At 52.6% G+C, this 13902-nt stretch overlaps 2 protein-coding genes across 2 annotated transcripts; one reads left to right on the top strand and one right to left on the bottom strand.

The window, feature by feature from the left end:
* Positions 1 to 4035: 4035 nt before the first annotated feature.
* Rpt2 (26S proteasome regulatory subunit 4) lies at positions 4036 to 7262 on the bottom strand (the record flags this gene model as incomplete). The annotated part of the gene is made up of 7 exons (XM_036636058.1): positions 4036 to 4383; positions 4435 to 4745; positions 4809 to 4887; positions 4943 to 5731; positions 5778 to 5961; positions 6010 to 6177; positions 6232 to 7262. 7 exons carry the CDS (start codon positions 7260 to 7262, stop codon positions 4036 to 4038), a joined length of 2910 nt encoding a protein of 969 aa, XP_036497590.1.
* A 3793-nt stretch (positions 7263 to 11055) lies between these two features.
* CGCS363_v004210 (Transmembrane protein 184-like protein) lies at positions 11056 to 12445 on the top strand (the record flags this gene model as incomplete). Its single annotated transcript, XM_036636059.1, has 5 exons — positions 11056 to 11234; positions 11289 to 11592; positions 11665 to 11790; positions 11842 to 11994; positions 12056 to 12445. 5 exons carry the CDS (start codon positions 11056 to 11058, stop codon positions 12443 to 12445), a joined length of 1152 nt encoding a protein of 383 aa, XP_036498534.1.
* Between the last annotated feature and the right edge of the window lie 1457 nt (positions 12446 to 13902).

Raw genomic sequence — 13902 nt, forward strand, 5'->3', positions numbered from 1 at the left:
AATCTCTAGCTGTCTTTTTTGTTGCGGCGGTAATGACAGCTGCTGCACATCGGTCATGCGGAGGCAATGATTTCGTGTGCAACGTTGGGCGGAAATCACCTCGCATAAATCACCTCGCATAATTTAGCACGTATTAGCAGGGCTTTTCCCCGCTAGATTCCAGATGGCCGTGGAATCACACAGCACGCCCTTTCAAGTCAATGCTTTCCCTGGAAAACTGCCCACTATCACAGTCCAAATACTCGGACCAGCCATCTTTCACCCTCCGATCCACCCAATTCTTGCAAGCTTCTTTTCTTTCACCATCAATACCCAAAATCATCTCGATATGAATGCAAGAGATCGTGAGGGTAATTATTTTCAGATAACGTGGCCTACAAGTCTACCCGAATGTCGAGGTATCTGTCGCCGTACTGATAGCGAGTATGGTGCCCGTGGCAGCAGTTCCTTGGATGGGATCGAAGAAGACGCCAAAGCCGGTTGCCCAAGATGCATGATCATATACCGCAGCTGTTGTGTATTCAAGGCACCCGGAGCTTTCGAAGTTAAAGTCACTTGTGACGCCAAACAGCCTGGTATTTTCAACGTTGAGTTAGGTGTTCACATGGGAGCTCGATCTAAACGTCGAAAGAAAGTCCAGCTGTACGTCGTGGCAGGGTCGCCAAAACCCCCATGGGAATTTATTAGACCAGCGCGGACCCCCACAATCGCAAGACGTGAAGAATTTGGGCAGATACTCACCCCTTGGATCACGCACTGCAATAAGACACATGAAGGCTGTGTTACTATGGGTTCAAAGCTTCCGAGTCGTGTGCTTTTTGTAGGCAGCAAGATTGAACCTCACTTGTATCTTCATGTCTCCTCCGAACAGGAGACCGGTGCATACTTGGCCCTTAGCTATTGCTGGGGAGAGCCACACCCGCCGAAGACCATCACATCAAATCTCCCGAAGCATGAGAAGGCCATCGATTTCAGCAAGCTACCCAGAACCTTTCAAGACGCCATAGTTGTAGCCCGAGCCATCGACATCCGATACTTGTGGATCGATTCTTTGTGTATCCTGCAAGATCGCCCTTCGGACTGGCAAGCAGAGTCTTCAAAAATGGCCGGTTATTACAGAGATGCCTTTCTGGTGATTGCCGCCTCTCACGCTAGCAATACCGTCGAGGGATTCCTTGATACTGTGGAGGGCCGTTTGCCGATGATCTCGCCCGGTATCAGCGCTGAGATTGGGCAGATTAAGAACCCAGATGGCAGCATTTCGCACATTTTCAAGAGAAAGTTAGCGCCGGTTTTGTGGACAGGCCGTCACGAGTATCCTTTGACCTGCTCAAATCTCAATAGGCGAGCATGGGCTCTACAAGAAAATATGTTGGCCAGACGAATTGTCCATTTCGTTGATGCAGAGATGCTCTGGGAATGTGTCGAAGACTTGAAATGCGAATGCATGGAGGTAGACCATACCGCCGCCTTTGTACCGATCTCATCATCGGGCATTATAAGGAAATCTCAGTTTATTCCCCTTTACATCCGCCACCGCCGGGGTCAAGAAAATGTCAACGCGCATAAACTCTGGCTGGAGTTGCTGCGAGAATATTCGACAAGGGCTCTAACATACGATTTTGACTTACTACCAGCGCTATCGGGGCCAGCAAAGCTGTGGAAGTCTCGAGGAGCTGGCAAGTACCTTGCTGGATTCTGGGAGGATTACATTCTTGAGTCTATGACCTGGAGAACGGTCGAGTTCAACAAGGTCCAGCGCTCGCAGGGATATCGAGCGCCTTCTTGGTCTCCATTCTCATTAGATGGTGAATACCTCGAATCTCGGCGAATTTGGGGAGGCCACGATCACGAACCACACATAAGGCATGTCTCTTTCGAATTCCCAGACAATGAAAGCCAGCGATTGGTTGAGAAACATGCCGTCGTAGCAGACGCAGGAGTTACTCTGAAGGGCATAGATCCGACGGGCCAAATCACTCACGGCTTCCTTCAACTCCGAGGTTGTGTAAGCCAAGGTCATATGACTCGAAATACTGCGGGTCGGGTCGTTGAAGTTGGGGGACGAACCTTCCCGGCGGAATGGGATCTTGAAATGGGCTTCGACGAAGGACTTTCGTTCACTCTAATCCTAATCGGATCCAACATTTCGCGTGGCTTAATAGCACTTATTCTCAAGCCCTCACAGCAGGAAGGTTTCTACGAGAGAGTTGGGTACATTTATGACCACAGCAAAGATGGCACCGAGTTCTTCGTACAGCTTTCAGGGGGAGAAGAGACACTCGTCACTATCGTATGAAGCTTTCCCCGAGCCCAATCAGACTTCGCGAATTGGGAGGCACGCGACAGAACCATACCGCCCTAGAGTTTGATAAATGCTAGAATTCCAAATGCTACGCCGCCAAGAGTTTTGTCTGTAGGCTCAAAGACAAAGCAAGATTCGTTCTGTCAACATGAACACCCCCAATAGAATACGGCATGGTTGTCTCCGATCGCCTAAACGTTAGACTGTGTAGTGTGACTGCGCAAATACCTGGAAATCGTCAATGTTTGGCGCCTCGCGCCGACCGATGTGCTAGACTGGGCTTGAAAGCCGACATGGCTATTTCCACTAGCGACAATTGTAGGTGGGTAATGTAAGTCACCGCTAGCAGTTGAGAAGAATAATGAATAATAAGAGAAGAATTCCCGATGAGGAATCACCAAAGTCTGACCCAACAGGACGCGAATCATTAAGCGTAGCTGCGCTACTCTGAGCAGGTGTGGGAACACAACTCGATGACGGCAACGTCATTGAGTGGATAGATGAAAGTGAGGGCTTGGCAGGGCTGTCGAAGACCCCATCCAAGTGGTTCAGTCCCAAACTATATTTTTGGTGACTAGTATCTGATCTAGACTCCTTGACGTATGTTCATATTGTTTTGCGATTTCAGTATCTGACCAGACCTAATATTAGTATCAACACCTTAGAGCTAGGGCTGCGGCAGCAATAGTGGTGACGTACATTCCTGAAGTTTCTGTCGAAAGTTATTCGCCAAATCCTGTTGAGCTCAGTACTCGTCTCCTTCCAAATAGCTTGTAAGTTTGCCCGCTCTAGTTTGCTTTCCGAACCCGTGCCCATTCGTCTTAAGGCCGGCCTAGTTGAGGTCTTGGCTGAAACTTCAGACACCTCGGACCGTATGATGGAGACTCCAAAGTGAGAACACAATCCATTCAAGGACAAAATTCGCAGGGCGGCAACAGCTCTCTACAAACAGCCGCTGTACCAACCAACTTCAGCTCAAGACGGCCACCGCTACCCCCGGAGACTCGCCCACCGAAAACAAAGTTAAACCTGTCTTTCGAGAAGCTCAAGCGGCCCGCTTCAGCCGCCTGTTCGACGCGGAGGACCAGGGCCGCCCGATCTGCTCCGATTCGAAGAAGGACAGCTTCCTACCGCGAGTTTTCGTGGACCATATCTTTGCTCGGTTCGGACTGAGGTTGATCTTCAGTCTCATTGTCATTGTCAGAATGCCGATACTGGCCCCACAATTGACGGCATCCCTCTCCCAACACTACCTCGCGGCAGAAACAAGCTCCAACCTTTCATGCTACGAATGGCAGGAGGAGGGGTCCAGGGGCACAATGTGGAAGTTTGCCTCTACTATGGGGCTTTTTGCTGTGCTTTTGTACTACGCCCTGAGGTAGTGTGGTCTTTCAGCTATAGGTTTCAATATATTAAGCCAGGGCAGAAGGAATAACGTAAAAGGTCAAAACAAAAGAACTGATAGAAAAACAATGCTTTACACAGAAATCATCCATAAACATTGTATGCGTAATCCAGTTGAGGCAGAGCCTATCGTATGGTCCACTGCATGTTCCGAAACAGTATCGCTCGAGTTTGATTCGGTTACCTGAGCTAGCTACCGTACGCTGTGTACAACACCCGGAATTCGTGACCATTGACTGCAACTTCTTGCAGCCTGGAATTTCGCAAGAAAGCAAGGAAAACCTTCGTCATCGAAGTCCGCAACAACCTCCTTCAAAAAAAGCAGATCAGTAGTAGCTGCGCAGGGCGTCCTGGTAGCCAGTACCGCCCTTGAGGTGAATATCGAAGCTGTTCTGGACATCAAGCACCTGACGGATGTGGGCCATGCTCAGAGCTTCACCTCTGTTAACGGCCAAGGCCTGGGCCGTTCCGATCGTGTTCTTGATCTGTCTGCCATTGAGGTCATGCTTGGCGAGATCGTTGTAGTCCTCCTCAGTGAAGGGCATCAGATCGATCTTCTCCATGACGCGAACTCTCTCGATGAAGATCTTGAAAATTTTCTTCTTGGCCTTAACAGTGAGGCTCTCGTACCGAAGAGCAATGTGGATTCGGGACTGGAAAGCGTCGTCGAAGGTCTGCCATTGTTAGTGCGAGGCAAGCAGCCACTGAAAAGATGTTTTACGTACCTCCACGCGGTTCGTTGTCAAGAACAGAATGCCTTGGAAGTACTCGAGTTGTCGGAGAAAGATGCTGACAAGCGCGTTTCTGCTAATCTCATGCAAGTTTCGCTTCTCGAGGAAAACGTCAGCCTCGTCGAGAAGAAGGATAGCTCCCCAGGCGTGGCAAATATCTAGTATCTTTTGGAGCTCTTGCTCCAGAATGCGCGAATCGGTGCCGAGCTCTCCTGCAGATACCATGTAAAGCGGGCATTGGAGGAGCTCGCTGATGCCCTCTGCTGTGAGGGTCTTTCCAGTGCCTGGGGGGCCGTGGAGGACAGCTGCAAGGGAGGTTGTTAGTCTCAAATCCAAAAGAGGTGCACTGAAGCAACTATGCCACTTACCCACAAGGCCTTTGCCTTTGCCCTGAATGACATCGTCAATGCTCTTAGAGGCGTGGTACTTGTGAGATTCAACGAGGGCCTGTGTTCATGTTAACGCAAACCAGACTTTGGCTCAGTGATAAGCTTAAGCTCACCTGGACAATGTCCTTTTGCTTCGGCTCAAGAACAAGGGACTCGTATGCGCTCTCATTCCACTGGATATCCTTGATACCGGACACAGTGAACTCAAGCCAGAGCTTCTCTGAGAAGGAAAATCCCAGCACCACCGGGGAGGCAATGAGGTACTCTTCGTCGGAGAACTCAGGAACCTCCTTGGCATCTTCAGTGCTCTTTGAGGATGTGGCAGGGGTCTTGACGTCTCCCTCATTGTTGTCACCTCCATCCTCCAGACGCACCAAAGGCTGCTCGGAGGCATTCTCGTCCTCCACTTCCGACTTGGGAATGCGAACCATGCGAGCGTTGCCCTTGTCATCCTTGACGACCTTGACCACCATCTTCTCACAAGCATCGCTGTCGCTGTCGCAGCAGCCAGCCTCATCCGAATCCTTCTGGGAGTCATCGTCCTCTGCTTCATCATCCGACAGAATGTCGTGATCCTTCGGCCGCACAGCAGAGACCTGATAGTTGGGATTGATTCGACGATGGATAGAGGGGTCAATCATGACGCGGCTGTTGATGTTGACTTTGATGACGCTCTTCTTCTTCTTGTAATATGCGAGACCCTCGTGACTTTGGTAGTGAACACCGCCAAGCTTGACGAACTTCTTGCCGCGCTCGATGAGGGTAGCCACGACAGTCTCCTTGTCCTTGTGGTAGTCAAGAGGGTAAGCCTTAAGGCTGGTAATCTTCTTGGCTCCGCGGAACTCGCCAATCTCCTCGGAGAAGGATCCATAGCCGAACTGTTTGCCGTCGAACTCGAAATACTGCCGCAAGTCAGAAAGCGAAGCTCCGGTGAAAGAACGACCATACCTTGCCGTCGACCCAGTAAAACTCTCCCTTCATCATGCTGTTGTGGCGTTCCGTTTGTTCGACCTTGAAGATACGAGGCTCGTCTGCTGTGCCATACGTGGTTGTGTAAACGAGGGTGTTGGGCTTGAAAAGTGCCCAGAGGAGCTCGAAGGTGATGAGGCCGTTCTCGAGCATGGGGTAGAGACTGTACAGTTGTCAGCGCCAGTGAAGGAGATAGAGGCTGCCACCATACCTCTTCTTGATGTGAGCGTAGTCCTTGTCGAGGTACTTCAGCAGGACCTTCAAATGCATCCTCTTGTCGTCGATTTGCTTCTGTTGCTTCTTACGCGCCTTCTTCTCGGAGCTTTTGGGCTCCTGCTTTTTGAGCTTTTTGCTGTAGGCACGGAGATCCTCAAGATACCTGTTGTTGCCTGTTAGATTATGCTTAAGAAGCGTCGAGTGGATCGAGACTCACAGGAAGAGGAGATTGGGGTCCATTCTGGGCACCTCGTCGACCAAGCTGACTCCCTTAATATTGCCGATGACGTCTTGCAGGCACTCGCGAAGGATCTTGCTCTTGATGTCCACAATGGTGGTCTTGTACTTGCCCTCCCAGTCGAAGGTACGTCTGATTTGAATCACGAAGCCGTCGTACTGGGAGTCAGTGGTGGTCTCGGCGGTTTCCTGCAGCTTGTAGTTATGGATGGAGCTATCCCAGACCTGGTCAACCCGCTTGTAATCGAGCTTGACCTTGCCGTTCCGCTTCTTTGAGGGTGCGGGAGCTCTCTTGACACCCAGACTGGCATCAAAGGGGCCGGCGTCCAGAAAGCCACCCATGCGACGTGAGGCACTTCCGACGCCTCCGATGCGGCGCCGAGGCGGAGGAGGCAGGTACGCGTGTGTATCACCAGTTGAGAGACCAAGGCTGTAGGGCAGCGTGTCGTTGGTGCGCGACCACTGCTGGAAAGCCTGCAACTGCTGTGGAGACATGGCGACCTTGGTCAATCCATCGTCGTCGTCCGCGGATGATTCGGAGGAGTCGCTGGAGTCCGAGTCAGACGAATCGCCAGAGACCTTCTTTGACTTTTTGGTCTTCTTAGGTTGGGAGAGCGCCTTCTTGGATTTCTTGGCCACCTGCTTTTTCGATTTGGCCTTGCGCTTGGTGTCGGGCTCAGAGGCGGAGTCGTTTGAGGCATCGGAATCAGACGAGTCGGTGTCCTTGGTGGCTGACTTGGAATCGTCGCTATCGTCGCTAGCAGATGTGGACGTATCGGCCAAGACGGACTTCTTGGGCTTCTTAGACTTGGTCTTATCAGTCTTCTTAGGTTTCTTCGCTTCCCCCTTTTTGGAAGTCTCGGTGCGATCGGTGCTTTTGGGGTCCGACTCAGGCATGCTGGGCTTCGGCGGGGAAGTGGAGGTCTCGGCAGGGGTCTTGCCGGCGTCGACATCGTCGACGGCGTCGGGGCCGGTCGTCTGCCGCTCCGTGGCGGCGTCGATGGTATCCATGGTGGAAAACGTATGATGATCGATCTCAGTACGAGATGACGAGATGAAGTGTGCTGTGGTAGAGAAAAATGAAGTGTCCGCCCGCAAAATAATGGGAGACGGTAACCACGGTCGGGACGACGTGGGACGGTACTAGTGCCAATACTTTGGGGATAGAAATGACGATGAAGCCAGTGGTGTTGACGAGGGTCACGACGGGGGACGTTGATGGTTAAATGCAAATGCAAAGATGGATGCAACAAGTCCAATTGGGAAGAGGAAAAAGGAAGGCGTCAGAAGCAAAGGCGCGCCTCTAGAGAAATGATTTCTGAGATGGTGGTTCGCCTGGGTTTCGGGGTTTGTTCCTGGGCAGGTGGTGGTGTGGCAGTTTGAAGGTGCTTCCTACCTACCTACCTCGGATTCTCACCTGGGAGGCACCTGCACCAAATTCTTACACAACATTCCCACGGAAGGTACGTTCTTTGCTACGTAGAAGCTAGGTACATGGATGGAAGGAACGTACCTTCTCATCTAGATGGGAAGTACGATGCATTTCTGGGTGCTGGGTGTTCTTTCCTCTCCACGGGCATTGTTGCCTGCACCTGCACCTGCGCTGGAGGAAAGAGTTGGGTAGGCACACTCTGACAGCAGGCAGCTCAGGGTCGCCTGCCTTCCATCGTCATGGACCCTCCCGCTAAAATCAGCTGACTAAGGCCCATTCGGCCAGTAATCCTGGCTGCTGTCTTTGGTTCGTGCTCCCGCCTTCATCTACTTTTTGTCATGTCCCTGCTCCAGCTTACAACCTGCTGTCATTAATCCGATCGATTGTCTTACTCTGCATCAGAACACGACCTTTGAACCATCTCTTTCTCTCGGATTGCGACTGCAAACAAGCAGCATCCCCACAGCCGTGAGTCGCATCCCGGTCACATGCCCACTCATCCCTCTGTCGCCTTGCCGTTGGTCATTCCCCGACGGCCTGCCCTGCAGGCAGATCGCCAAATGGAAATAAGAGCCGATCCAACAGTGCCATTCCAGACGCAACGACATTGCGGATTCCCATCCAACAAAGGACGCCTTGCAATTTTTCGACACTGACCCCAGGCAGTCATTGCAGCCTGCTTTATCGGAAGCGGTACCCATCTCCATGGCCGATCCCAGGCGAACCACCATCGCCCTCAGCCTCATCCAGAGGCAGTCATGGGGCCAAAGCCCACGCTTCACTGCATTCTACACGCGAGACGTGTCGCCCATTCAACGTCGGCACTTTCCCTTCCGCCATTCCACCGAGCATCCTTGACAACAGCCCTCCTTTGCAACCGACGGCACATCCGATGGACAGTTCATCTTGCCTGTGGGTGGGCAACCACTACGCTGCTGCGTGTACTGCTTGGCTGCATACGCATCCCCAACGGCTGCACCTCCTGCTGCTGCTGCCACTGCAAGGCGGCTCCGAGACACCCTGTCAAAGCAAGACGACCTGTCAGCTTCCATCCACGACAACAGTGAGGCGTCCCCCCGGACCATTGGCTTCCATATTCGCTTGGCCGTGGCTGGCCGAAATCCAGTACTTTTAGAATCGCTTTCATTCGGCCTTGCATCAGTCTCAGAGGAATGCCTCCTGGCTTTATACCCCCGCGACAGCCACACGCTTCGTCAGTTTCCCACCCTCACGGATGTGCTCGCTCAAGAAATACTGGTTACACCGCATGCGCCGGCCCGAACACGTCCATCCCATCATCACCTTCCGAGTCCCCGGACACCGCCGATTGACCGGACGATTTCCAGCCGTCCGACATGAACCCCTTCCGAACTCCAAACAAGGTTACCCGCACAGAACGTGTCGGTGTGACAATACCGGCCGCCGGCTTTGCCCTTGTGTTTGCTTCATGCACCTGTTGGGCCACTGTAACTTTTGCCTCGTCGCTGATGGGTTCGCCTATTCGCAACCGCCGGCCTGCTGCAGCGGCCCCAGACACCGACTGTTCTGCTCCCGTCAGGAAACCCTGCGACCTTGTCCGACAGCGTCTACCTGTGACATTCGTGGGAATGCGGCCACCACACCGAACCCACGCCGCAGCGTGCTGCATAAGCTCTATGGAGTTTATCTGCCAGAATGGGGAAACGCTCTTTAACCCGCGCATGATCGTCGTCTCGACGCTATCGCGGCATGCGATTGACTGCAAATGTTCAGTTTACCAGCCTGACGTCATGAACAACGCCGTAACCGCCGTGACAAGTACCCGGCGCAAGCGGCTCGCAAGGTTGTTGAGCCTCCTCCGGCGAAAGCAATCGACAATCCACCACCCATCAGCTTTCAACATTGCCATGTTAAATATTAACAGATCTCTTTGATCGAGAAGTCAATTAATGGCTTGGAGCAGCACAATGCATTTTGAGTTTTTGGTCTTTTCTAAAGACCATTCCATTCCTTGACACCGCTTGATTGCCTAATGTAAGTAGGCATTCGGGCCCTACAAGCAGCGCAAGCAACCACTGGACTCGCCTTCTGTCGACTTATCAGTCCTGTTGAGTATTATTCTCAAACTTTGCATTCAGGCGACACATGTTGTCTACAGCAATACTGCTACTTTCATAAGCCTCAAACATTCGAGGTCACTTACATGAATAGGTTTACAAGACGGCGTGGGCATGGCAGACGATATTGCGCTGGGCTTGATATGTCTCCTAGGCGCGCATGACTACCATCACCCAGCCACAGTCGACAGAAAAGTTCGAGACGAAACCGCGCCTGACTTCCACTCCACTGCTTGCCATAACGTGTATCACCATTACGTCCAGCCATCAGTCTCGCTGTACAAATCCGGGATCCCATCTTGATGATACTGCTGATAAGGACATATCCACAGCTGTGATAAGAGTATCAGCTCACGAAAAACTTCGTAGCTGTCATTTGGGTCTATCCCTGAGGCTGTGTCGTATGTCAGCTTGCCAAGTAGAGTCTAAACATTGGATGACACCTCCCTATTCGCAGAATGACAAGGCGAGGGAACCACCATGACTCGCGCTCAGCTACGATAGTCGGGCGGTACGCGCATACTACCAATGTGAAACGCCAGTAGACAGTTGGTTCACCGAGCTATACGAGGTTTCCCGATTGGACAGCTCAGCTTCGTTGAACCCTGACTACACTTCGTATGTTGCAGAATTTGTAAGCTAGGTTCGCAGTTGGTTGCCGTAATGCTAGAGGCGAGTTGACCTCACCCATATCGGCCGACGAGGTCCTCCATCATCGTCCACTAACCTCTCATTCTGGAGATGTTCTACGTTCGACTATTGGTTTTTCTTGTTTTCGCAAACATGTTTTAATGTGGGTTTTCGAAATTTTACGTATCGTTTGTTTTTTTGGTCGACTTACTCTCACATTTCAAGGCTTTTCATCCAGCTTAGCACCGTCAACGCCAAGTGCCTCAGTTGCAACTCGACACCTCGCATTGCTCCCTTCAGCCGCCCTCGTACCTCGTAACGGATGCGAGACAGTCCCCAGCCTGGCAGATCTACGAACTATAGATCCGCCCATCCCGAACATGTTCCGCCGAAAATCCATAACGCGCGGGCAGAGACAGGGGCTCCCCGAGGCGCCGGGGCTGTGTCTGCTTGGCAAAACGGGCCGCGCCTTGTGGGAGGGGGTTTAAGTGCCGGAGTATGTTATCTGGGGCACATATCTTAATCTATCACACTCGTCGATATAAGAAGACTGCACTTGCTCTTGAAAGAACAATCGCAAATCATCTTCTCTGACAAAAAGCCACATCACATACCTCCACCAGTTGTAATCCGATAACCGCCCATCATGTGTCCCGACTCAGGCCTCAACCTGCCCATCTCCGACAAACCCATCGTAGGCGCTCTCAGCTTCCAGGGCTTCCTCATCCTCGCCGGCGGCATCCTCACAATGACGTCCTGCTCCATGTCCTTTTACCAGATCTTCCGCCACGCGACGAACTACACCAAACCACTCGAGCAAAAACAGTACCAACCCCCTTCCAACCACCACGACCCCGAAAGCTAACCACCAAAAACCAGAATCATCCGCATCTGCCTCCTCGTCCCAATCTACACCCTCTCCTCCTTCCTCTCCATCGTCTTCTACAAACACCACGTCTACCTCGCCGGCATCTACCTCCTCTACGAGGCCTGCGCCCTCGTCGCCTTCTACGCCCTCTGCTGCGCGTACCTCGACACCGACCACCACCGGCTCGCCACGTCCTGGGACAAGGACGGGCTGAAGAAGTGGTTCTTCACAAGGCCGTTTGCGGCGTGCGTGCCGGCGCTGAAGGGGTCGTATTATGACCAGCCGGCGGCGAATGCTGGGTGGAGACGGTTTAATGTGAGTTGTGGCCTCAAAGCGGTGTCGAGCACTGTGGTGGATTTCGGGGGAGAAGACTGATTTGTGCGGTAGAGGTTGTGGATTTGCATCTACCAGTACCCCTTCATGAAGCTCCTCGTCACGATCGCGACGTACGTTACTGAGAGCATGGGCCTGCTTTGCTCCGAGGAGGGCGGGACGAAGTATGCCGACTTTTGGGTGCGTCTCGTTTCCCCCCTATGAGTGAACTGATGGACTGACAAGATAAAGCTGCACACGGTCGTCTCCGTCGCCATCCTCATCACGGCCATGCACTGCCTTATGCAGTTCTACTACCAGTCTCAAGAGCTGCTTGAGACGCATAGACCCGTGCTCAAGTTTCTCGCAATTAAAATCGTGGTGTTTCTATCTCTGATGCAAGGGGTAAGCAACATACATCTCTCATTCGACGATTTCTTCCTAGCCAAAGACTGACAAAATACAGTTCGTCCTCGACGCAATCGTCGGACGCGACGACCAGCCCCTCGGCCCCACGGACGCGATATCCTACCCCTCCCTCGCGATCGGCGTGCCGAACCTGCTCCTCTGCCTCGAGATGTTTGGCATCGGAATCATGCATCTGTACGCGTACCCGTGGACCCCGTACGTCGCACGCAACGGCGGGGTGGTTCTGGCTGCGACGGAGAATGATGGAGACGAAGACGGCGGCAAGAAGAGCTCGGCTGTGGTGGATGTGTCGGCAGAGGATGCGCAAACTCAGGGCGGGTTCTTGGGCTGGAAGGCATATGTCGACGCGTTGAACTTTTCTGACTTTGCGGTCGCGTTGTATCGCGGTGTGGGGTGGGTGTTTATGAGGGAGCCGGGCCGGGGTTGAAGGGTGAGGACTTTGGGAGCGTGGAGATGTCAACTTGATTCGATCCATTGCAAGTATCACATCTCAATCATGATAATCAGTAATGGAGAGAGGTTGGCATAGATACTATACACCGAAAAGCGTGCGATATGGCGTATGGATGATTGGACTGAACGGCCCTCAAGTACCCAAGAATATCCCTTACCAAGGCATCCTTCCGTCGCTCTAAACTTCCAATTCCTCGCTGGCTGTGCATTCTTGCCAAACCTCTCAACCCACAATACATTTCTAGGATAAAAGTTGTCGCCAGTGGATGTTGTAGGGTATAAAGTCGTGTCATCTGCATCCGAGTCCTTTCCTTTCTGATCTGCTGCAACCAAGTCGTCTCCATAGATATGGTAAACCTCAAAAGACAAGATGTGAAATGCTCAATTTATTGGCGATAGCGGTCTTCTTCACACCACGCAAGAGCTACTAAGAAGTTACTCGGCTGGACATATGTGGCTTATGCAAGTATTCGGGCCAGCGCAAAGCTACATTGCGACTGTCTGAACACCAAAGGATGACGAGGCGTCAGCCCTACCCAACGCTCACTACAACCGTTTCTGGGGTAATTAGCGCGGTCTAATCCGTGGGAATCTTTGGGCATACGACGGGGCTAGTATCTAGACTCAAGCTCGGGCGGAACTAGGCATTCCTTCCCGAACACGTCGCTCGATCACAGCAACATCTTCCAAACGGATTCCCATTGTGCAAAGCAGCCCAATCAGCGCCCATCGTAGCGCGACCGGGAGCTATGCATGCTCGGGACGATCTTCTGTGCTGCGCGCGCGGCGGTTGTGGTTAATGGAGCCACGCTCACGCTCTCGCTATGCAGCTTACCTTACCGGGGCTGAAAGTCGTCGCCGAAAGGATGAACTCGCTACGGCAACGTCGGCTCCCTACATGTACACGGCGAAGGATAAAAGGAATCCGGACTGATAGCATTTTGTATAAGTTCTCGTCATTTGCCGCCCTGGAATGTAATAATTGTTACAACCAGGAAGCAGAATTCGACATCCTCAATCCATCAATAAATCGCAGCTCAGCCTTCGGGGACCTTTCCGACCACGTTCTGCCGAGACCGTCAAGATGAAGTGCGAAAGAGCCTTGCAATGCATCGTCGGTGGTTGGGGCTACCTCAACGCCACGTTGACGTAAGTCAGCCATCAAGACGAAGCCGTCGTCTTGCATGCTATTTCCCCCCCCCCCCTCCCTCGATGCAAAATACTCACCACCTCCCAGTAACACCAACACCGGCGAGCTCATCCCCGAATGGCACAGCATCTACCCCTCCGGCGGCTCCGTCTACGCGCCCTCGGGCCACATCTCCTTCGTCATCACCGCCAACGACACCACGCAGGCAGACGTGCGCCCCAAGGACGTCTCTCTCCCCGCCAAGCCCACCGACTCGGAGCACGACTGGGCCCTCGTCGCGC

The sequence above is a fragment of the Colletotrichum siamense genome, assembly GCF_013390195.1.
Source record: "Colletotrichum siamense strain Cg363 chromosome Unknown KSG_Cg363_contig03, whole genome shotgun sequence".
Lineage (NCBI taxonomy): Eukaryota > Fungi > Ascomycota > Sordariomycetes > Glomerellales > Glomerellaceae > Colletotrichum > Colletotrichum siamense.